Source organism: Anolis carolinensis, chromosome 1, assembly GCF_035594765.1.
Source record: "Anolis carolinensis isolate JA03-04 chromosome 1, rAnoCar3.1.pri, whole genome shotgun sequence".
Taxonomy (NCBI): domain Eukaryota; kingdom Metazoa; phylum Chordata; class Lepidosauria; order Squamata; family Dactyloidae; genus Anolis; species Anolis carolinensis.
In genome coordinates this window covers 25,119,684-25,145,661 of record NC_085841.1, presented here as the reverse complement: position 1 = coordinate 25,145,661, position 25,978 = coordinate 25,119,684, and the positions used below count along the sequence as shown (strand labels likewise).

The window sequence follows — 25,978 nt, the reverse complement described above, 5'->3', positions numbered from 1 at the left end:
CGATAGAGAGTATGCCGACTCTCTGGGATTACAATATCATGATTTCAAGAATGCCCGTGTGGTGCAAGCCATAGACGGCCGCCCCCTCAAGACGGGCCCCGTAAGTCAGTGGTCGGAACCCACCAGGATGTGGATAAGGGAACATATGGAAGAGATTTCTTTCTTTGTTACCGAGGTTCCCCATTTCCCTGTGATTTTGGGAATTCCATGGCTGACTCTCCACGACCCTAACATCTCCTGGTCCAACAGAGAACTGCAGTTTGCTTCACCGTACTGCCAAAACCATTGCCTCGTAGCCAAGGTATGCCATGCCACAGACACCGAGCCCATCATCACCTTGCCAAAGAAGTACTCCGAGTATTGGGATGTATTCAATGAGAAAGAAGCCGAAAAATTACCCCCACATAGACCTTATGACTGTGCCATTGACTTGGTGGAGGGGGCCCCGATCCCGCGAGGGCATCTCTACTCCCTGACTGAACCAGAGCAAGAAGCTCTCAGGGAATTCCTAGAGACAAACCTTCGCAAGGGATTCATCAGACCCTCTCAATCCCCAGCCGCCTCCCCAGTGATGTTTGTGAAGAAGAAGTCAGGGGAACTACGCTTGGTGGTGGACTACAGAGCATTGAACAATATCACCAAGCGGAACAGCTATCCCCTGCCCTTAATCTCGGATCTACTGGATCGGCTTCGAGGAGCCAAGGTTTACACCAAGCTGGATCTTCGGGGGGCTTACAACTTAGTTCGCATCAGGGAAGGGGACGAGTGGAAGACCGCCTTCCAGACCAAATTCGGATTATTTGAGTCCCGAGTTATGAATTTCGGTTTATGCGGAGCCCCCGCAACGTTCCAGCATTTTGTCAATGACATTTTTCAGGACTATCTAGACCGGTTCTTGATAATCTACCTGGACGATTTTTTGGTGTTTTCTAGATCACAATCAGAACATGAGAACCACGTCAAAATGGTGTTACAACGATTGCGGGATCATGGACTTTATGCCAAGCTGGAAAAATGCGCCTTTGATCTACAAGAGGTAGATTTCCTTGGTTACCGCATCTCGCCTCTAGGGCTCTCCATGGATCCAGCCAAGGTTTCAGCAGTATTGGAATGGCGGGCGCCAACTAACAAGAAAGAGGTGCAGCGTTTCTTGGGGTTCGCGAACTATTACCGCAAGTTCATTCCAGATTTTGCCCGCTGGTCCGACCCCATCACTAGCTGCATCCGTGGAAAGCAGCCTTTCCGCTGGACTGATCAAGCAGAGAAAGGGTTCCAGCAACTAAAGAAACTATTCACCTCCCAGCCAATTCTACAGCACCCAAATCCTGGAACCCCTTTTGTGGTGCAAGCGGACGCCTCTGATGTGGCAATTGGGGCTGTACTCTTACAACCGGTGGGAGATCACCTCCATCCCTGTGCCTTTTATTCTCGTCAACTAACCACACCAGAGAGGAATTACACCATTTGGGAAAAAGAACTACTGGCCATAAAGGCAGCCTTTGAAACTTGGAGACATTGGCTAGAAGGGGCCAAATTTCCCATTGAAGTCCACACTGATCATCGTAATCTAGAACATCTAAGAACTGCCCGCAAACTAAATCAGAGGCAGCAACGTTGGGCTTTATTCTTTGAACGTTTCAACTTCCAGATCCATTATGTGACCCCAGCCCAAACCAAGCAAGCAGACGCCCTGTCACGTAAACCGGAATACGCTGCAGGACGCAAGGAGACCTTTGAATCCCAACTGCTACAACCCGAGAACTTTGCCACGCTCACGGTGGGGAACACCAAATCCATTCCCATTGGTTCAACTTCCCCTACTCCAGGACCCATCTGTGCTCAAGAAATCAGGGCTAGTCAGCAAGCAGATGCCTGGGCGCAGGACCAACTTCGCCAAGGTCTGCATTTTCCCTTTTCGCTTAAAGATGGGCTGCTCTGCTATAGAAATCATGTTTATATCCCACCCGGACCGGGCAGGGAAAAAGCGCTTCGTCTGTGTCATGACTGCAAACCAGCAGGACACTTCGGACTATTTAAAACTATGCCTTTGATCCTAAGGGATTTTTGGTGGCCCAAGATCCGCAAGGATGTGGAAAAATATGTCAACACCTGCCCAGTATGCCAGCGCTCCAAGATACGAAGGGAGAAGCCCTCAGGGCTTTTACACCCCCTTCCTACCCCATCTCGCCCATGGGAAATAATTTCCGCGGATTTCATCACTGACCTACCACCTTCCTGTGGATTCACCACGATCTTAGTGGTGGTGGACCTTTTCACCAAGTTAGCCCATTTCATTCCCTGCGAAGGCCTCCCCACGGCCAAAGAAACTGCGGATCTATTTCTTCAACATGTTTTCAGACTACATGGATTGCCCAAGAGTTTAGTCACAGACCGTGGATCTCAATTCACCTCTCGTTTTTGGAAGGCGCTACAAAAACTATTGGGCATAGACTCTCGCTTATCTTCAGCTCATCATCCCCAAACAGATGGGCAAACGGAGCGCACCAATGCCACTTTGGAGCAGTATCTTCGCTGTTATGTAAACTACCAACAGGACAATTGGGCTTCTCTGTTACCACTGTCTGAGTTTGCCTACAACAATGGAGTTCAAGCTTCTACAAAAGAAACGCCGTTCTTTGCAAACTACGGCTTCCATCCACGTTTCTTCCCCCCTGTCATTGAAACTTCAGAAGTTCCCGCAGCAGAGGATTGGCTGCAGGAACTCACAGCGGTGCAACAACTTTTGCTCCAGCAACTGGACCAAGCCAAGGAGGACTATAAACGCCACGCTGACAAACATCGCCAGCCGGGCCTCGAAATCAAGGTAGGAGATCGGGTTTTCCTGTCCACTCGCTTTCTGCCCTCCCACCGCCCTTGCCGGAAGCTAGATGCCCGCTTCATTGGCCCCTATCCAGTGGTGGCGCAATTAAACCCCGTGACTTTCAAACTCCAACTTCCGCGTTCAATGCGCATTCACCCAGTGTTTCACCGTTCCCTGCTCCTTCCGGCGGATGGTGTGCGACCTGATACAGACCAACCGGCCCCCCCTCCTGTTTTGATGAATGGGGAGGAGGAGTTCGAGGTTGAGGACATTTTGGATTCTCGCTTTCACCGCCGCCGCCTACAATATCTCATTGACTGGGTGGGTTTTGGCCCTGAGGAACGCTCTTGGGAAGACGCCTCCACAGTTCACGCTCCTGATCTAACCCGTCGCTTTCATCAGACCTATCCCACCAAACCGCGACCTCGCGCCTCGGGGAGAGGGCCCCAGTTTGGGAGGGGCCTTGAGGAGGGGGATAGTGTGATGACCCATGGGCCTTGTAGTCCTGCTCAGGACATTGTAATTCCTGATGAAGATGAAAACTTGGGTTTTTTACCTTCCCAGTCTGAACTGGATTCCTCTCAGCCAGATCTTTCCCAGGCAGATCTGGGAACCTTGCACCTGCAAGAAAGTTGTCTCCCAGAAGTATGTCAAACAAGCCCAGAGCCTACTTCTCCCGTGTTCTTGCGCCGGGAGTTTTGTAAACAACAGAGAAGTTTGGAATCAGCTTCGCGCAGGAGTGCGAGGATTGCAGCTAAGAATGTGGCCAATTAAGACTGCTTCTCGTGAGAATCTTTGGGGAGTCTCACATCTGGTCTCAGAGTTAGCTTTCGGTTCTGATTCCCAGAGAACTGCTTCGGCGGGAAAGCTAGACTCTATTTAGGTGTTTTACCCGCGTAGTAACTTCGCGGAGTCAATTCGTCAGCCTACGGAGCGAGTTGTGTCTGGACAGCGCGCTCCGATTCAAGCCTCGCTCCTGCTCAAGCCTTGCCTTGCTATCCAGCCTTCGCCTTGCTTCCCAGCCTTTGTTTATCTACGGACTTTGCCTTGTTTCCCAGGATCAATCCTTGCCTTGTTCCACGGATTTTATCAAGTTATTCCACGGACCTTGTTCTTGTTCTTAGTTACCTTGTTCCACGTTCAAGCCTTGTTTCAAGTATCAAGTTATTTCCTAGCCTCGCTCAAGTTTCATGGACTAAAGGACCTTGTCATCTCCCCTCACTTTGCTTGGCAAAGTGAGTGTTTCGGTTATTGGATTACAACTTTGGACCTTAATATTTCTTATTGGACATTGCTTTTTTGGACTAATTCTGACCTTTCCTGAAAGGTCTAATTCTGGACTATTTTCTACACTTGTTTTTATTAACTTTATATATTCCTTCAATAAAGATATTAGATAGATTCTGGCCTCTGTGTATGGTTATTGGTGCTCTGCAGCCTGGGTCGTGACAGTGTGCCTCTGGTGTCACTGTGAGAAGGTCTTCCATCATGCATGTGGCAGGGCTCAGGTTACATTGTAGTAAGTGGTCTGTGGTTTGTTCTTCTTCACACTTGCACGTCGTGGACTCCACTTTGTAGCCCCATTTCCTAAGATTGGCTCTGTATCTCGTGGTACCAGAGCACAGTCTGTTCAGTGCCTTCCTTCTGTGTGCACGGGGTTTTTTTCTCATCCGGAATCAGCCACTGATTGAAGTTCTGCCACTTTTGGACTCTCGCTTGCTGAGGTGTTCCTGCGAGTATCTCTGTGGATCTTAGGAAGCTATTTCTTGATTTAAGGCGTTGCCATGCTGGCTGATATCCGAACAGAGGTTCCTATGAAAACCAGGCATTGGCTATATTTAAAATCATCACTGTATGTACCTTCTAAAGATATGCTGCTGAATTAAGCTCTTTGCCCAGCATAGTCTAGTTGTTGAACAAATATTGGTCAGATCATCTATGAGTAGAACCCATAGAAAATTGCTATAGTCACTATTGCCTGCTGCCCATTCAAATAGAAAGTAGTTTGTGTGTATTGGTACATGTTTGATTTTTCAGCACCAAACCTAGAAATAATTGGACTTTCCTGAATGTAAGAGACATGAAACAAAGGAGACAGCTTTGTTAGACAGAATGTCAAGCTTTATCACCACAAACTATATTGATTTAAGGTTTTACATTCTTCAGTTTACATTGTCTCTGCTATGGTAAACTGTGGCTCTGAGTTTGCAAGACCTGAGCAAGGATGTTGATTAAAGCTCATGGACATCTGTCATGCATAGAGGTACACTAAACCAAAGCCAACTTGATAGCAAATAAGCATAGCAAGGACAATAAAGTTTATTGAATATAAAAACTGTAGAACAATTCTTCTCTCTTTGTGCAGATGCAAGACAGTGAATGGCTGGAGAGACTGTCTGGTAGAAATATCTACTCTTCCTTGGAATGGCTGGGCAGACCAGTTGAAGAGAGGAGCTGTAAATAACTCCTGTGCCAAAATTTTCATAGGGGCTTTTCTCACCTCCCCTAAAAACCAATAAAACTTCAGTATCAGTTAAAGAAGGTGTTTTAACCATGTCCAGACTTTCAGTGAGAATTTAAAAACATGCATAGTAAGCAGCAACACTCCAAAAGTGAACCCTGGAACAGGAGGACTTTGTGGTCACATACTATTGATTCGGGTTCAGTTTGTGCAGCTGAAATCCTGATATTTTTTTCAAAGATTTTTACCAAATCAGATATCCTCTGTCTATTTGATTTTGTTTGTATTGGTATTATTTGTTATTTTCAGCCCATTTCTTTATTTTGTTATAATGAGTTACCTTCAACAGATTTTTGCTCATACTTTAGAAGTTTCCCTTTGTCTTCATGTTCTCCATGGCTCCTTTAAAGGAATCTGCTCCTGAAGGTTCTCACAGGTCTCCGGAATACATATTTTGAGATTTGTGGGAAAGGAAAGTCATTTTGGCTAGAACCTTATTTACTGTTTGAATGTTGTACTAGACGTCTGGGTGACCAGGATTCAATTTCTTGCTTTGCCATGGAATTCCAGTGACCTTGGACAAATCACATTCTCTCAGCCTTAGAGAAAGGCAATGGCAAACCTTTTTGGCAGAAATCCTGTCAAGAAAATATCATGAAAGATTCACCTTTGGCTCATCATAAGTTGGAAACTACTTGGCCTTCCTCTCTTTAACTCTTATCTAGAAGTCATTCCACCAGGCTGAGGGAAAGAGGAGAGGATGATCAAAACCAACCATTCTGAGAAGCCAGCTTCATCAGGTTTTGCTGTCATCCAAAGCCTTCGATCAGGTTGCAGAACCTTTTCCTTTTCTCTCTCAATTGTGTCACATTATGTTAGATTATAAACCCTCAGGCAAGGATTAGCCTGTTGTCACCCTCCTCCTTCAATATGTAACATACTTTGAGAGCCTTTCCAGCTGTACAGCTGGGTATAAATGTGACTAAATAAATAAATATTCTACAGATGGAAGCCTTCCACTACAATGGGTCATTCACCAGATTTCATTTTCAGTTCTGTTAGAGATTCTTCCCAATTCAGTGTCATCTGTAAATTTGATCTTTGTTCCTTCTACCCATACCTCAAAGTCAGTTTTTAATAGATAGAAGAATGCGCATATGCCCTCATATTTGTTAAAGAAACATTTTTTTCTATTATCTAATTATATAAATATACATTAGTATATTATATTTTAACAGAATTCCTTTAAGAAATCTATCCATACTCTTCAGCATTCAGCTGTCTGTTCCTATTTTCATTATCTAAACTAATTTTATTTTCAGCCTCATAACATTTGTGATAAAAGTGGTTGACATTTCTTAAAACTTGAATAGCCTTATATTAGGCTTGGTTCACAAAAGTGTAGAAAAGAGAGATTGTGTTTTGTCTCACCTTTCCCCAAAGGTCTTTATTGCAACCTTTTCAAAAGATGGACTACATTTTACAACTCTATGGGAAATTTGTCATCACTTTGGGCTTTCTAGCAGCAAAGTGACCCATGATGACTTGAATATTGTCCATGGGAACTAACAGTCAGGGCACAATAATCAGAACATGTGAGGTTGAACAGCCCTAGGTGTAATACAGGTGCTGTTATCGAGGTCAGAAAAGACAGCAGGCTGCCTGGCTGCAAACAAAACATAGCACTGTACCTGATAAGAACTATTCAGCAAAATCAATTATGTTGGTGATAGGAATTATATTGTGGTATTTTACTTTTTAGCTTACTACAAAACTATTTAAATATTCTTAATACTAACCAATGTTTTATAGAAGCGATAGTTTGGTTAATGTCAAGTAACATATATCCACAACCACATGAGAAGAGAAGACTGGTTGTAGATAAGATTGAAGTGCCATAGTTTGATGGTAAAGTATGTGCTTTGCCTGCAAAAGATGTCATGATGAATCCCTGACATCTCTTGCTAGAGATTGAAAAAATTAATGGAGATCAACTGCCACTCTGTATAGAAAATACTATGTTAGTTGGACCAGTGGTAGCAACAGGAACCTTCCAGTGTTCCTAATAAACTGGTAATTATTTTTATTCCTTTAATAATTTGTGGAGTTAAGATTCATTAGAATTTAATTTAAATTTGGTTTGTCAGCAACCAAACAAGTCTAGTCCACTGACATGTTCTGGAGTCTAGGACATGGAGCAATGGATTTAAATTGCATAAAGGGGATCCCACCTAAACATTAGGAAGAACTTTTTGACGGTAAGAGCTGTTCAGCAATGGAATGTGCTGCTTCGCAGGGTGGTGGAATCTCCTTCTCTGTAGGTTTTTAAGCAGAGGCTGGATGGCCATCTGTCAGGAGTGTTCTGATTATGTTTTCTTGCATAGCAGGGGATTGGAGTGGATGGTCCTTGTGGTCTCATCCAACTTTATGATTCTTTGATCATGAATTGGTCCATGAAGCTGTCTTTTTTCACTCTAAGTGGTTCTACAAAATTTAATGGTGGTGTTCTTTATGGCTGCATTCAGCAGGCAACATGGAACTTCTCATACATCTACTGCTCCTGTTTGTTGCTCTACCATGTGGCTTGGTTCAAACTCTACAAGAAACTATAAGTCAGAAGACTTTGAACAGCAACACTTTACATATAGGCATGGGAGAGCTACTGTGAAGCCAGATTTTTCAGAGTGCTCTACATACTTGAGTATTGTTGGAGTGGAGGAACTGAAGAAATTCAAAAGTCCTGCTGTTAAGATGTTGCCTTCACCATCAGATCCTACTTTTGCCCAGTTGCACTAGAGTTGAATTTCTAAGGCAAGAGCAGCAGCAAGGGCTCTGAGAAGAGGACATCTGGCATCAGTTTTTCCTACGTTGTGCTTAGATTTGGCTTGTTGCATGAACTTATTCTCTGAGTGTCTCTTCAAGAGTCCTCCTTGTAGGCTCAGTATGAAATGGTAGACTTATGAAGGACAAGTAAAATGGTCCCATGCTCATTATCAGGACATATGATAATGAGCATAGGATAGCCTAGTCTTGTGCTATGATTTGATCCTAGATTGGTTTAGATCAATGCATATCAAGCTATCTGAAATGAATGACCAACAGTTTTTTTCCACTTCACTGTGCCAGGAACTGGAATAGTATTTATGCCCATCATGTACAACTCTTTCTTCATGGGAAATGTGGCAGGAATCAACAGCCAATAGATCAGGGATCTCTGATGGTACATAGATGACTATACTTATTATTACTAGTTTAGATTTTATCATCCATAGCTAAGGAGAGGAGGGCTCATTCTCTTCAGACTTTTCACCAGAGAAGGCTATTCCGAAGCCGAGTAGTTGGGAACAATTATATGTAGGTGCTTGTTTGTAATAATACTGGCAAGGAAAGAGAGATCTACTCCTCTACATCATCTGGTCTCAGCTCTGAATATACCCTTGGCTCCTTGAGGGTATGGAGCTCAGCTCACCCACTCCTTCACCTTAGTCTCCTTTCTCTGATATTCTAGTAGTCTGTTGACTCTCACCAACTGAGGTCAGGAAAAGCAGAGGCGGGTAGTAACTTTGTGCGATGATGGCAGAACCTTGATAACAGTCAAAGGCATTCACAAGAAATTCTTGGAAATATGCCAGATTACTACACTACAGCAAAGTTACACAGGCAATCATTCAGTTCAGTACCATACTGAAACCCCGCCCCTTCAGTTCACGTAAATTCTTCAGACAGCCTCCAGTTCCAGTCTGAGCTGTTTCTTGTTTTCAGCTTCTTCCAAGGCTAGGTCCAGAATGGAAATGAGACTGATAATTTGGGCTAGGTCCAAATTATCAGTCTCTTTTCCATTCTGGGCCTCCAGAGGTTTTGCATTTTCCAACCTGGGTTGAACTCAAGGCATGGAGGTACTCTGCTGCCTCAGAGGCTGGATCTTTACTGTCCTAGATCCAAGATTATCTGCTTTGAACTGGATTATGTGAGTCTACACGGCCAGATAATCTGGGATCAGATCCTGGACTATAGGGCAGTGTGGAAGGGGCCAGAGACACCAGATCAGAATCTAAGAGAAGCGGCCTATCTTTTTTCAGATGAATGATTCAGTCATGGATTTCTCTCATGTCTAGTTAGGCCCTTGCGTGAACAGGTAATGAACACTAAACTCTGTATTGTAAAATAAATCAAAATAACTGGAGATCTGATGCCTAAATATCCTTGAGGTCATGTTTATCAGTTGTCCCTCTTAATATTCTCATCAGGCCTCTTGATTGCAAGGACCAGAGTCTTCCAAGAATGAATTGTTTCACTCCAGATTGTGAAGAGGAAAAACAGATGTTTGGATTTTCTGTCTGATTTTTTTAAATGTAGAAACCTAGGATCAGTAATGGGAAAGAGCTGTAGTTCATTAATGAGCAAATCATTTATGTTCAGAAACCACAGGTTTGATCCCAGACATCTCCAGATAGGGCTGGAGAAGACTTTTATCAGAAACCCTGGAGAGTCACTACCAAATAGAAGGCTGCTTCAGCAGGTTCAGGACTGATTTTTCTGTTTTTAAAAACTGCATTTTTAAAAAAATGAAATCAACAGTACAGAACAGGATTGCATCCTATTAAAGAGGTGAATTGGCACTTGGAGGCTCACAGGAGAGCCATTGACTAGAAAAGGGCAGGTTGAGGAGTCTGGAAGAGATGCCATGACCTTCCATTGTTCTATTTTGGAACCAATAGTGCAAGACCTATGTTCTAGAGTTATCTACCTGTCCTTGAATGATATGAACTTCCCAAAATCGTGAGCATTGTGTAGTGTCTCATTCTTTTAACTGATATGCCAGAATTGCATTTCAGACCGAGGCTATTTTGCACAGAATCCAGTTGGTTTGAGTGTTGGACTGGGTTTCAAATACCCTTACCTCCATGTAAACTCAGTGAGTAAAACTGAGTAAATCCCTATCTCTCATTTTAAGAGGAAACCAACAGCAAACCTTTTCTGAATAAATTTTGCGAGAAATCTCTATGAGTGAGTCACCATGAGTTGGAGTCGACTTGATGGCACTCAGTAGCCAACAACATATGTTGCATGCAAAGCATGTGCTGGACCCCTGCACTGTTGCCACTCCCTGAAACTCTAATATGAACATTGGGATTGGTTTTCTCCTAGTTATTTGGCTTATATATTAGAGTTTCTCATATAGGGAATCAATTATTCGAGAGACTTTTCATACTGGTATTCCTGCGCCTGCCACCATGTGCTAGTTCAACACATTTGAATGCATCTTAAAGGCAATGCTGTTGACAGAGAAATTCTTCCTCTGCTTAGAAGTAAATCATCTGCTGTGAGCTGCCACCAGGATATTTCTTTCTCAAATGTTACCTATTCCAAGAAGATTTTGTTCCTGAATGAAAATTGCTATGAGAGAAAACATTGTTTCACCAGAAGGTGGCAGAAGTAAAATAGGTATCAGTTTACATTGTTACTTGGTAGTAGAGTTCAGGTGGGGGAGGGGAGGGCTACAAATAAAATCAAATAAACTTTTCTCTCTCTGAGTATTCCTTCTAGCTAGGAGTACATCCACACTGATCTCTGTGCTGGTCATGGACCGTAATAAAATCTTGATTGATTGACATCCACACTGGCATCATTACGAGTCATTCTGGTTCAATATAGACCTTTTGACCTTGTACATTAGGGTACTTCACATGGTAGCTTCAAATAAATGCTCTTGAACACCTGTACTTTGGTACATGCATTTGAAGTTTATTTATTTACGTCATTTCTATCCCACCTTTCTCACCCGAGGGGACTCAAGGTTAGCTCACCCAAACCCTGGTGACACATCCAAGACAGCAGGTTAAGAATATGGACGCATCCACTTTTTGATGCGTTATTCCTTTACTCAACTGGATCTGATTTGACTCTTTAATGCCATAAATAACCTAATTTCTTCTAGCTAAGAAAGGGAGCCATAGGCAAACACAATAAAAGCGAGTCAAGGAGGGGAAATATTAAAAATAAAAGCCAAAAAGAATATGTGCCCTTTTTTCAAGTTAACTCTGTTGTAGTACACTAAAATGTTGATGTTTGTAAAAAGCTAAGTATTAACCTAAATCCAAGATCTCACTTATAATTTTAAATACATTTCTCAACATTTTGTTCAATTCTTAAAGATATGGATGGAATCTATGTTGTACTTCTGAAGGCAGAAACCCGCACAAGAATCAAACAGCGTACACAATAAGGCCGCCGATATCAAATGGCTACTGAATCTTCTCCAATATATATTTGTACAGCAGTAGCAAATAATCAGGGCTTATAAAAATAATCATCCCATCTTTGGCTCTTATTTTGCCTTCATGGGATCTCTTTCAGTGGAATGAAGGACCAGTGGTGGCCTTTAAAGCTGGCAACTCAGTGGTGAGGTGCCATTGCTGTTTCAAGATACTTTTTAAAAAATAAAAAAACCAAAATTAAATGGGAGCTAACAACCCCACCAACTTACCTTTACCTAATTTTCTCTGTTGTAACCTAAGTTTCCAGGGAAACAGGGTTGAAAAAGCCGGCAATCGCCAGCAGGCAGCCAGCAGCTGAGAGTGAGAACTCTCCTTTGTCACTTTCCACTAGAGGATGCATGCTGAGTCCGGAAAGTGCCAGTTTGCAAAGCCACCTAGGTTTCTAAAGTGTGCACTCCCCACCCTTTATAGTTTAAATGGGGGTGAATGCATGTGTCAGTCTATGTATGTGTGTGTTGAGGGGGTGGAGGAGCCTAAATTAACTTACAGTTTTCTCCCTTGGACTGCCACAAAACATTCCAGGAGGGTAACCTGTTCAGGAAGTTCTGCTTTATTATGTTAGTCAGATATTCCACACAGTAATAAATAGGAGCAGCCAAATAGATTCTCACTCTAAAGCTCTGTACGGTACAGTTACATAGAAAAACATTGTTGCTATTTTCAGGAATTAACATGACCTTCTCCTTTGTTTTCTATGTGTACAGCATTCTTTGGTGAGTGATAAAGACCCCTGCCCCCCAAGAGAATATAATCCGTTAATCATAAACATAAATTGCACTGGATGACTTTTGCAGATATTTTTTTAAACCAGGAACAAGCTGCCATTGGAAGAATGATATTCAGATAATTATGTATAAAACTGAAACAAACTGTACAAACTTTAAAGATAGTCCCTTTCTTCTCATATATCCCTGTGACTGCAAGAGAAACAGAACTTACCTACTTTGACCACGTGCCAAACAATGAAAATGGAAGAACGGATTTTATATGAAAAAGAATTTTACATAGAATGTCCTTTGAAATTAATAGTTATTGAGAATGATTTCACTTCTGAATATATAATTTTACTTTTTTTGTGGGGGAATACAAAACTTTAATTTTTCTGTTGTTGTTGCTAATATTCCAGATTATAGCAGTTGAAGTAGAACCACTAGATTAGGATAAATGTTAGCAGTATCAGCCGTGATGGATTTTCAAGACTTGCGTGGGGTAGATAGTTGGCATGAAAGTGAACTTGAGCATTCATTCACCCTTTGCCTCTTTCCTTCAAGCAAAAGGAAATAGTTCCTACATTAACAAGAAACTCAACTGACTTGCCTGCCAGATGCAATAGAAAGGCAAGAAGGCATTTTTTTCCAGTTCTAAATGTGTGTTGCTATTCAATAAACTTCACTTTGATTTCTCTGTGTTCCTGTTCAATTATTACGCAGGTGTAAAGAGCCTAAATCCATAGGCCATTTTTATATTTTAACAATCTACTTATGAGAACCTTTAAAGCTGCCTTTGTCTATGTAAACTTCAAGATCTAGACCATAAAGGAGATATTGTACATTCAGAAATGTTTCTTTATCTGTGCTTTTCCCGCAATTATCTGCATGCACTTTTAACAAGACAATTCTTCACATTCTATACCAAAAAGTGCAAATGCTTTTCTTTTCAAAAAAATGCAAAAGATGAAAACATGTAAGTCTAATTTTAAAAATCTTTTCTTTCTCCTTAGCGTCTTACGATGGGATAATGAGACAGATGTCTCTCAACTGGAAGGACATTTTGACATTGTTATGTGTGCTGACTGGTAAGTACATAAAAATCATAAAACTCATGTTTAAAAAATAGCTTTGCTGGAGTAATTGTACTGTGCTGCTTGCTGATGGCTAAGCAAAGTCAACAAATGAAGCACAACGCCACCTTAACCTCAACAAATTAATATTCATCTCCATGTGACAGTTATAAGGTAGTCTTCTATCACGCAGTAACTTCTACCACATTATTTCCCAAAGATTGATTTTGAGAAGCATTTCCATTTTCTGGAATTGCCTCTGTTTCATGCTTGACGTATCAGTAAATGGACGACTTAGGCAAATTGCAAATAATTATGGCTCAGTGAGGAGCAGTCTAGAGAAAAGGGAGTTTATCAACACAAACAGCTCAATTAGCTTACTTCTTAGGAAAGATCTGACTATTGATATAAGAGGATATATATTCAGTACTCCCCAGTAAATCTTTGGGGGATATTTTCCCAGCATTTCTTAAATCTGCCAAACAACTATAATAGTGTTCATCTTCTGAGTGACACTAAGATATCAGAATTAATAGCAAATTAATTGTAATAAGAAGAAATCAGAGAAACATGCACATATACACACCTGTAATTGACTGACAACTTACAGAATAATGTTCTGCTATATATGTAAGTATCTAAGTAGATTTGACTGCTAGTATAAATGACATTTTAACTGCTGACTCACCTAATTGTGAAAATTGCACAATGGTTTTCATAATGTTTTATGCTTCAAAAGGGATATCTTTGCATAAATATAATTCCATATACAGACATGAGCTCAGCTTTGTTTAGCTGTTTATCATCATTGAAGGGTATGACTCAGCTCTGTGGCAATCAATGAGAGTTTGGCTATTGACTTCAGTAGGATGAAGATCGCATGCAAGATAAGAGAAAGTATATGTAATCATTATGCTGGCCTTTACAAAAACAATTATTTCATAGACTACCTCAGTTAGGGGAAGAAATAACTACTCATTGCATTCTTAAAATGTTAACTAGATACAGGAGAGCTGCATACTTTTTATTACTTGAAAATGCTTCTCTTAATTAAATATTTCAGAAATCTACATAATGCCTTCAGAAAAGTGTTGCTTTGTCCTTTCTGTTCTTCTTTTATGATTGATCAATGAAATGCAATAAGGCCTCTTTTCTCACTGAATGGCGTTTCAGAAAATGTCTTTGTTCCCAAAAAGGACAGACATGGGTTTCTAACTAATCGCTGATAATGTGCCTCAGAGATGCATCATCTGATTAAAATAAGGAGCTAAACAACACCATATGATTTCAGCAAGTAATTTAGTAAATGCCTTCCTCACCAAATATTAGAATGGATACTCTGGGTTTCATTGCACAGATGAAGTTAATGCTGGACAGGATTAGATCAGATTAAGTATGAAAGTCAGATCAGAGCGCTGGCGGACATGAGCAGGAGGGCAGCAGTCTTCTCGGAGGCTTAGACAGGGCTCGCATATGGATGTTCTCCAGATTATGTGGGTGAAGCAAGGTCTTGCCAAGAGATTTAGAGTTAAATTTGTTCTTCACACAAATATCAAAACAACCTGGCCATGCCATCTCTTATATTCCTGATACTCACACCGTGTCATCCTATTTGTACCATACAGAAGAGCAGAGGGAGCAGGATCTAAGTCGCATATTCTCTAAACACTCCCACTCCCCAAACACACATACACACACACAATATTATACTTGTCTAATTTTTTTTGTCTTGTGGGTAAATTGCTCAGCATATGGTAGGTTTATTATTGTTGTCTTATTAGAAAACAAAGGACTGTGCTTAATGCACATTTACTCCATGGGCATGAAATACATGTATGATGCTGATTCCATTTATGCTGAACAATATAAGCAGACGTACATTTGAAAAACATTTTCAGTTAATAGCAAATTGGAAATGAAATGCTGTATAGGTTTTTTATTTTAATACAAGAAGTATGGCTATTTTGTATTCCCGTATTACATTATCGTGAATGTGCATGTTTCTTTGATGTATTTGTTGTTGGTGATGATGCATTGTCTGTAAAAAATATTTGATTATAGTGAGATAAACTATCTGTTTTGCTAGACTATATTAAAATATATGATGTATTTTCCCACATGTATTTTATTTCTAAAAGAATGATCATATTCAGTGATACTTTTGCCCAAAACATCTGTAGCATTATATTAAATGTACCCTAAATGTGCTGAGATACAAAATAAAATAGCATTTTTCAACATTGGTTTAATTCTATTGTCCATGTCATTGCAGTCATTAAGATCTTGACTTAGAACAAAACAGACATTTGTGGTAAAATATTATGTAAAATATCACATTCTTTTTGCTCTTTTTCCATTAAAAGGTGACATTGTGTGATTTTCTGAATAGCTAACTATTGGCACTACTTGATGCCATTTACAAGAAAACAAGCTCCATTCATAAACATATTCCAAACTCATACTGAGTTTCAGCTAAAAATATACATAAGTACAAAGAGCAACGCTACATTAACACTCTTAAATCATCCATATATTTGTATTCAGTTATTTGAACACCTTGTGTGTAGGGGAGGAGAACACATTAATGGAATGTATTACTGTGTATCAAAATATAATAGATCACTTAGATTTAAAATACATAAGCGGAAATAACTGGTCATGAGTTAGCTATTGACAGTGGAGGGTGGTGGAGGTGGTAACAATTAAAATCAAATTTATGATGAAGCAATGCATGAATAGAGAAATCTTAAGGCAAGTATAAAGCAATGGTAAAGGCTGCATGAAAGAACAGAGTCTAAGTATTGTGTATTTACTGAACAGTGAAAGTACAGCATAGGGTGGAACTACTCACCGTTAGAACAAGTTCACAATCCCGGTTTAAGAAAGAGCAAACACTAGAAAGGCACATAGTTTGTCTCAACACATATATAAGGAAAGGTAATTGAAAGTAAATGATCCATGTCAACTGTCTCAAACAATTCATTTATCATGTTGTAGCCACAATGGTTCCATGCACAACCTATAATGTGAATTCACTCTTACACCTTGCTAAAATTCCAGAAACCCAGACATTAACTTGTGAACCAGAAGATTCTACTGCAGGGGTTCCCAAACTACAGCCTGGGGGCCACATGCAGCCCATCAAAGCCGTTTATCTGGCCCCTGCAGCAGCAGCTCCCTCCTGTGTGTGCGGTGAGAAGGGGGGAAGGGCATGCACCTTTCCCGCTGCCACTGAAGAAGGTGCGAATGGGGTGAGGGAGGAGGGAAAGGTGCGTGCCTTTCCCACCTTCTCTCTCTCCCGGTGCGCACCTTCCAAAGCTTTGCTTGTTTATAATGGTATTTTAATTATTATTTAATAATTAATTATTAAGGGGTGCTTTGCTAGTGCTTTTGGTGCACAAAGGCAGAAGGGGGTTGGACTAAATGACCCAAGGGGTCTCTTCCAACCCTCTTTATTATTGTTGTTGTTGTTATTAACATTGAGGCTGGTGGCCATCTGTCAGGGGTGCTTTGCTTGTGCTTTTGGTCCACAAAGGCAGAAGGGGATTGGACTAAATGGCCTAAGGGGTCTTTTCCGACCCTCTTTATTATTTTTATTATGGTTATGATTATTTGTATTATTATGATTATTAACATTGAGGCTGTATTTGTTCTTGTTTTGTTTTGTTTTTTTACTTCAAAATAAGATCTGTACACTGTGCATAGGAATTTGTTAATAGGTTTTTTTAAACTATAGCCCAGCCCTCCAACGGTCTGAGGGACCGTAAACTGGCCCCCTGTTTAAAAAGTTTGGGGACCCCTGTTCTACTGGTTTGGTTCCACTTACCCCAGAGCCCCATTTTCTTTTCTTTTCTTTTTTTGTTTTGTTTACTGCACACAATTTGTGCAAGACCATGGACCATAGGGACTTGACAGAATAAAAAGTAGCAAAATACATTTGTCACAATGGCCCTTTTAGAATCAGAGGTGTTCAGCACAAGCATGACCGGTGATAATGGTGGTGCATCTGCTGTGGACTGGTGCAGTGAAAACCAAATGATCAAACAATAATAATAATAATAATAATAATAATAATAATAATAATAAAACTTTATTTATACCCCGCCACCATCTCTCTGTGGGGACTCGGGGCGGCTTACATGGGGCAGCGGCCCAAACAACATAGGGACAAAATATAAGCAACATAATACAAATCACAATATAAAAAAGATAATACAGTAATACAATATATCAATTAAAACAACAATATAAGATAAAAAAATTGCATTTAAAACACATAAATGGTAAGACCATAATAAATACAAGATAGATTATTAAAAACACTCTGGGGCTGATTAATTAATGACTGTATCTCCAAAGGCCTGCCGAAACATTCAAGTCTTCAGTTGTTTCCTGAAGGAAGATAGAGAGGGAGCCAACCTAATCTCCCTGGGAAGGGAGTTCCAGAGTCGGGGGGCCACAGCCAAGAAAGCCCTCTCTCTCGTCCCCACCAAACGCAGTTGTGCGGAGGGCAGAAGTGAGAGGAGGGCCTCCCCGGAAGATCTCAGCAATCGGGTGGGTTCATAGGGGACGGCGCGGTCACGAAGATAGGCAGGTCCCGAACTGCACTTTGAATTGGGCCCGGAATATTATCGGCAGCCAGTGGAGCTGCTTGAACGGGGGGTTGACCGCTCCCTGTAAGCAGCTCCGGTTAGTAACCTAGCTGCCGACCATTGTACCAACTGCAGTTTCCGGACCGTCTTCAAGGGCAGCCCCATGTAGAGTGTGTTACAGTAATCCATCCTTGAGGTAACCAGAGCGTGGACCACCATGGTCAAGTCAGACTTCTCGAGGTACGGTCGCAGTTGGCGCACTAGCTTTAGCTGTGCAAAGGCCCTCCCGGCCATCGCCGACACCTGAGCATCAAGTGACAGCGATGAGTCCAGGAGGACCCCCAAGCTGCGGACCTGCGCCTTCGGGGGGAGTGTGACCCCATCGAGCACAGGTAGCTACCCTATGCCACGATTGGTCGAATGACTGACCTGGAGGACCTCTGTCTTGTCAGGATTAAGCTTCAGCTTGTTGGCCCTCATCCAACCCATTACAGCAGCCAGACACTGGTTTAGGATTCAAGGGGCTTCCTTGGAGGTAGGTGGAAAAGAGTAGTAGAGTTGAGTGTCATCTGCGTAGAGATGGCACTGAACTCCAAAACTCCGGATGACCTCTCCCAGTGGTATCATGTAGATGTTAAAAAGCATGGGGGAAAGAATAGAACCTTGCGGGACCCCACAGGTCAAAGGCCAGGGGTCCGAGCAGGTATCCCCCAGCTTCACCATCTGGGTACGGCCCTCCAGGAAGGAGTGGAGTCACTGTAGTACAGTGCCCCCAATCCGCATTCCTGAGAGCCGCCCCAGAAGGATACCATGGTCGATAGTATCAAAAGCCGCTGAGATATCCAGGAGAACCAACAGGGGCACACTCCCCCTGTCGAGCTCTCTGCGGAGGTCATCCACCAAGGCAACCAAAGCCGTCTCAGTGCCATGACCAGGCCTGAAGCCAGACTGGAATGGGTCAAGATAATTGGTATCATCCAAGAATCCCTGGAGTTGAGAGGCCACCACTCGCTCCAGAACCTTGCCTAAAAATGAGAGGTTTGAAATTGGTCGATAACTGGTAAATAACTGATGTTATTTTTTACAAGTTTTTTTTTTTACAAAACTTTGACTTTTGTAAACAGTTAGTTGTCCGTAGCAACACATTGCAAGCACTGCTTCCAAGTAATGCTTGCTTCTGACAATGACATTGCAAGCATCTTTAAAGCTGTGAAGGATGAAACTGAAGAGTTTTGTGTTTTTTATTGTTAAAAAAGATGGAGAGAGTAATACCAGACAACAATAGGCAGTACCTTCTGCTTCAAGGATATTGTAAATGAAAGACAATAATATCCTATTTTAAAAAGAAGAAAGCCATCTTAGTGGCAAAGATAAATTTGTACAGGATGTATGGGGGAGAGGAAATAGTCAATTGGATTTTACTGAAGAATATATCTCTGTCTCTTTGATTTTTATATGGATGGCAGGTGCACATTTATTTCAGGCATCAGTCCATCCATTTACTGTTAGGTGTAGTTTCAGGGCTGGCACATATAAATCTGATTTCTAATTTCCTTTCAAAGCTTTCAAAAATCAGCAGCCGTTGCACTGTGTATTGTCTAAGTATACATGACAAACCACACCAACAAGAATGTGTGCTGGAGCTTGTTGGGTTTTCGAGTAATAACTTACTGTTCATTTAGATCTCTTTTTCTCATTCACTTTCAGTTTGTACAAAAATCTGATGGTCTGGAAGTAAGGGCTTCCCCTTCTGTAATAAGTGTGTTTCAGTGCATGACAGCTTTGCTGTTTACTGAAGCTGTGCAAAACTGTAAATGACGATGGAGAGCGAACAACTGGAAATCATGTCTGAAGCACCAACCATAAACTCTGATACTAGGCTGTCACATTACATGCAAAATAAAAAGATTTGACATGATAGCTTATAAAATATAAACATATACCCATGCTCCTGAGATTCTTGTAATAGTTCACAGACAATAGAACAAAGTATGTTGGAATCAATGGAGAGTGTCATATCCCTCTCCCTCCGCCCGGTTTTTGCTAGAACGCCTGCATCTACAGTTTTAACTGGACAACTGGCTTATCTCTTCCAGATGGCCGTCCTTGTATACCTATAAGCAGTCATCTCCACATTTTGCTTAGAGGCTATATGCTAATGTAAAATGTCTAAAGCCAAGGCACCTTTATTGCCATCTTGGTCTTTATACTGCTATGAATGCAAACTTCTTTATTTTATCTTAGGGTCAAGATTTGAATTCCAACCAAAGCATTCTCTAGCAGAATATTTCATTTCACATAATACAAAATACTTCAGATAATTCTGGAAAGTCCACAAGCAGGACATGAATGCCAATTTTTGCTTTCCACAGATTACTGCACAGCCATATTAACTCCATTTTAACTTTTAAACCAAGGAATATGTTCCAATCTTGATAGTACAAATAAGGTGAGAAAAGATAACTAATGGCTTGAACAGAAGGCATCTCCTTGAATAACTAGTGTCTCAAGTAACTTTCTTTTTTGACTAATGGCTTAAGTAGAAGGAGAACAAGCATGATATGGTGACTTAAGTATTAAACTAGTAGTCCAGCATATCAGGGTTCATTTCCATGGTCAGCCAAGGTAATCCACTTACCGATCTTAGTAAGTCACATTCTCTCGACCTTTGAGGAAGGCAACGGCAAACTTCCTTTGAATAAATGTTAAAGAAGAAATTATAAGTTGAAACCAACTTTAAGGCACTTAACAACAACAGAAGACACTTTCCCTGCAGTTGATGATACACTTAACTAGAAACAAGAGTAAAAGTGTCCCTTAGTACAGCATAATTGTGACTAGCAAGAATTGTGTCACCTTACTAGCGTTCTATCAAACAGACGGGCTGTCAAGGATCAGCCTAATTCCCATGTGGATTACGATGTCAAACATATATTGCTTGTAGCACTTGAAAAATTATTGAATGTCTGCAAACTATGTAAGGTATTTGCAAACTCAATCTACTCTCAATAAGTCGGTGCCACAAACCATGCATAGACACCTTGCTTCATTGTTAGAGCACATGAGCTAAAGAGCTAATAGTCATGCTTACTGAAGAATCTACTGTACTTTGCCTTAGCAATAAGTTTATAGCAAGTTAAAAACAAGCGGGAAGATGTTTGCTGTACTTCATTGTGCTCCCTAGTAAAGCATAGTGGAATTCATTTTCAGATAATAATATATTGAGAACAAGCTTGCAGTAGACTGGAACAACAAAGCCGCTCTGCTGTATAGGAAATCCTGATCCAGAATCAAGGATCTACAAATTACAGTAGAGTCTCACTTATCCATCATAAACGGGTCAGCAGAACGTTGGATAAGCGAATATGTTGGATAATAAGGAGGGATTGAGGAAAAGCCTATTAAACATCAAATTAGGTTATGATTTTACAAATTAAGCACCAAGACATCATGTTATACAACAAATTTGACAGAAAAAGTAGTTTAATACACAATAATGCTATGCAGTAATTACTGTACAGTAGAGTCTCACTTATCCAACATAAACGGGCCGGCAGAACGTTGGATAAGCGAATATGTTGGATAATAAGGAGGGATTAAGGAAAAGCCTATTAAAAATCAAATTAGGTTATTATTTTATGAATTAAGCACCAAAACATCATGTTATACAACAAATTTAACAGAAAAGGTAATTCAATACATAGTAATGCTATGTAGAAATTACTGTATTTACGAATTTAGCACCAAAATATCACGATGTATTGAAAACACTGACTAAAAAATGCATTGGATAATCCAGAACGTTGGATAAGTGAGTGTTGGATAAGTGGGACTCTACTGCATATGGTAACATAGATGGCACTACGGACAAAAAAAATTCCTAGTAACATTCCAATCACAAGTAAACTTGGTTGGTTTCAGATGTTCACCCAGATTATTTTCCAAGAAGTACAAAGACAACCTTTCTCCTCCCCACCATCAAATCTAATGGCAGTAAGGAATAAATCAATAGCAAAGATTTATATCTGCAATATAAAAATGTTTGCATGAATTAAAAAACTGCCTGGCTAAAAGGCCAAAATCTAAGCAAATATCAGCATTCTGTCAGAAAGTCTGTTCTAAGTTTTAGAGTCTTTGAGGCAATATTGTTTAAACAACCTGTTGTTGTTGTTGTTGTTGTTGTTGTTGTTGTTATTATTGTTATTATTATTATTATTATTATTATTATTATTATTATTATTATTATTATTATTAGATACATAACAAGATTATTACACAGCAAATAAGATCACTATGCTGGCTTTTGTATTGGACCACACATAGGACACTTCCCAAGTGTCTAGGACTGTGTGATGTATTGGCGAATAATGCATGCATATCCAGGTAGGGTGGCCTTTTGCAGCTGACATTGTAATTTTGTCAGCATTGATAGTTTTTAAGTGCAGGCCAACGTCTTTAGGCACTGCACCTATTATTATTATTATTATTATTATTATTATTATTATTATTATTGACACAAAGGCATAGTATGACACAGCAAACGAGATATATATGCTGGATTTCGTATTACAAAATCACAAGTTATTGTTGTTTTTGTTGTTTAAACAACATCATTTGCTCCATGTATATTTTTAAAAATCTGTTGCCATCTCCTGATGCTTTGTTTCCAATGTGTTATATATTCTGGGTTTTTTTGGTAGATATTTGGGGAGAGATTTATTGTTATGTTTTGTTGAAATTCAGATAACTGCAGGAGGGCAAGGCTCTCTATCCTAGTATGTGCGTGAATTGCCACCCTTCCACATATTGCATTAATCCTGATTTTGGATATCACAGCTACTTAAATAAAAGCTGCTAACCATTGGCAGTTCATTCTTGCTGCAGAGAGAAACATTTCCAGCTGACCTTTCTGGCTTCGGCTTCAGCCAGAGATGCTTACAACCTTGTTTGGTTTTGTTTGTTTAAAAGTGCATGAAATGAAAGGAATTTAGGCCTCCATTTCCCCTTCACAGCAATGTGTAAACGTATGTAATTAGCCTTGTACTTATCTGCATTAGTATCATTAGGACTGAAACCCCTTTTTAATCTGGATTCTGTTCTCTTCTCAATGTCAGCCTGTTTCTGGACCAGTACAGAGCTAGCCTTGTGGATGCAATAAAGAGATTACTCCAGCCCAGTGTAAGTATGTTTCTATTTTCTCCTGAACACGGGCTTCAGAATAATTAGTCTGTGCACAATGATTGAGAGAGTAATGGAATGGCAGGATTAATGTCATGTAATACTTTAATACTTATTATGTCCAACTTCAATTGAGTCTTCTAATCTATCAGATTCCTTCCTAATCATAAACTAGGAAACTTCTTATACTTGGCCTTCTGATAAGGAACACAGTGGGTAGTAAAATAAATGAAACTGCTTCAAAGATAGTGTGAGATTATTTTTATCAAAGCGTTTCTTGAGTATTTTCCTTTGATAGCAATGTCTTCATATTAAAGTAAAATTCTGATATTGAAAGTTTTTGTGTTGGCTTCTGTCATTTGTAATCCCTTCAATGGTAACCTTTGTCATTGTATATTTATTTATTTGCAAAGTACCAGTTTTCATTCCTTTCATTGTGCTTATATTAAGTGAATCAAATCCTTAGACTGATCCATAGCCTAAAACCAAGCTTGTTTTGTTTTCTTTTTTCTCCCTCTCTTTTAACCCCCCCCCCCCAAAATAAGCTGTGTATTTACATATTGTAAATGGTAGAACACAATTAATATACAAGGATATGGAAATCATTGTAGATGCTAGAGTGGTTGTGGAATGAAGTAATGATATTTTACACTGCTACTTATTTTAAATATAAAATCACAGCAAAAAAGCTACATTTCTTCCAGTCCAAAACAACAGAACAAAGCCCAACCAGCACATATGTCTTACATCTTTATAGATGTATTGATTTAAAAAATGTAAACTGTCTTTAAAAGTGTTCAGGGAAAGTTGCAGTAAAATACATCTTAACACTTAAGCACATGGATTGAATATGAAATATATGACAATCATTCCATCCTTAAAAGAACATCCTGTTCATCCTTTACCACTAAACACTTGCCAAAATAAAAGAAATTTCTAAAATGAACAGAAAGAGGTGAGATATTTGAGGGTGAATAACCAAAAATTAAACTCTTGCTTTTTGGTGAAGAGGGGTCATTGAGAGCCTCAACCAGCAGCACTTGCAACTTCTCATATTTGACATCCACTAACTGAGATGGATTGGCCATGGGACCAACTTACCTGCATAAAGCTGAAAAGCCCTAGTGTCAGCAGGCAGCTTATATCAGGGAAAGTGGAAATAAAGAGAAAGTGTTAGAAGCACATTTCCACTTGTCAAGCGATTACTCCTTGATCTTTCCCAATTAAATTGATAAACGGGACATATTTACCCTGTAGATTCAGCCCAGGGTCCAATTGGGATACTATTCTGATAGGCTTCCGGTTACGTAAGTAGCCAGGCCTTTTCAAAGTGCATGCAAGGAGACATCTGATATCTCCTTGCAATTGTTCTCTTTGCTGGTCATGCACAGTTTTGCCTCTACTCCTGGACACAAGTCAGGACAGACCCTTTTTTCCCTGACAGATGTGCTAGAATTGTCCTGCTTGCTCTGTAGATGCTGGAGCAGTTCACTGCTGGTTTGGGCACTGCTGATGCCTCCATCCATCTATGATCCAATTGGTGAGATTTTTCACTAAGCAGAATTATTGCGTATTGGATGTACACACATATGCTTTGCAAGCCAGAAATTTCATCCTGAAATCCCTCTTCCATATCCTAGAGAAGAGCAGCCAGGCTCTGAGGAATGCAAACCCTAAGACTCTTTGTTCAGAGAAAAGAGCAAGGCCTTGTTTACTAGAAGTTATATCTTTTACTAAACTGAGCAAATACACGGCTTATAGTAGAGAGGTTTCCAAATCTACTACCACTGGATAAAACTCTCCATGTTGGTTCTGACTGGATTCAAGATTGGAAACCAATGTTTTATAGCCCACTCAGATTATTCAAGGCACTCATTCAATTAGTTGGGTCTGAATATCACTTTACATAGTCACAATATGTGTTTTGGAATGCAGCAAGAATCCTATATGGTTCTATATATTGGGGGGAATCAACAGTGATGGTGATCTATATTTTTGGATATCATTGAGCAATGATAGGGTTATTTATAAATACTCAGGAGAGCTTTCCACAGAGTTACTGCTTAGTAAGATTTCTCAGTTGACATTCAGATCATCTATGTATAAAATTTGTACCAAATTTCTCGGTGCCAACATGTCATGGGGAGAAATAACAATTAAAGTAAAATGCCATATACATTTGCTTAGACTACAAAATATTTTATGAACAACAATAATTACTAACCTGGCCTGACCTTGCTTACCTTTCCATGAACAAATGGGCTCTGGTGCCTTGAGGATATTACGAGCCTACTCCTTGAAATCATTAATTGAGCTGGTTAGAAAAAGTATGACATGAAGGCTATGAAGACTGCAAGCGGTCTACCCCCGAATCATTTTTCTGTGTCCCTCAAATATAATCTACCCCCAATTTGGAGGGGGGAAATATTCAAAATGCCCTATATCTTTAAGTGACTTTTCAGTGTCCATCCCCAAGCTATTCTAGTCCCAAAGGAGGCATTTTTTAAAACATGGTATTTGGTTTGCTTCTAGTTTCTGAAAAAGTCTCACATTGGGTGCAAAAAAACATAAGAATCCCACAAAGTGGCAGATGTATTTCTACTCTCAGAGTACTATCTTCACTTGAAAATTCAACCCACACAAGGAGCCCTGTATATCTGTATTTTCCTCTACAGTTCTTCTCAAAACGGCTACAGGAAGTGATGCAGCATCATTTCCTGTCACCATTTTGAGAAGAACTGTAGAGGAAGACATGTATTTGGGCATGGTGTGAGGAAGTGTCTCAAAGGGGATTTATGGGGAAATTGCCCCATGTCCCCTGCACATTTGCTCACTTTTAGCGTACACATATTCCAAAACTGTGGAAAA

The 25,978-nt window shown here is 40.3% G+C and overlaps 1 protein-coding gene across 11 annotated transcripts in view; it reads left to right on the top strand.

Moving 5' to 3' along the window:
- Positions 1 to 25,978, top strand: part of camkmt (calmodulin-lysine N-methyltransferase) — a 796,752-nt gene that overhangs the window by 314,408 nt on the left and 456,366 nt on the right. For all 11 annotated transcript variants that reach the window (XM_062968944.1, XM_062968940.1, XM_062968943.1 and 8 more), the window contains 2 exons: positions 13,281 to 13,355; positions 23,047 to 23,110. In XM_062968944.1, coding sequence (XP_062825014.1) covers positions 13,281 to 13,355; positions 23,047 to 23,110 — 139 coding nt within the window. The remainder of the gene's footprint in view (positions 1 to 13,280; positions 13,356 to 23,046; positions 23,111 to 25,978) is intronic.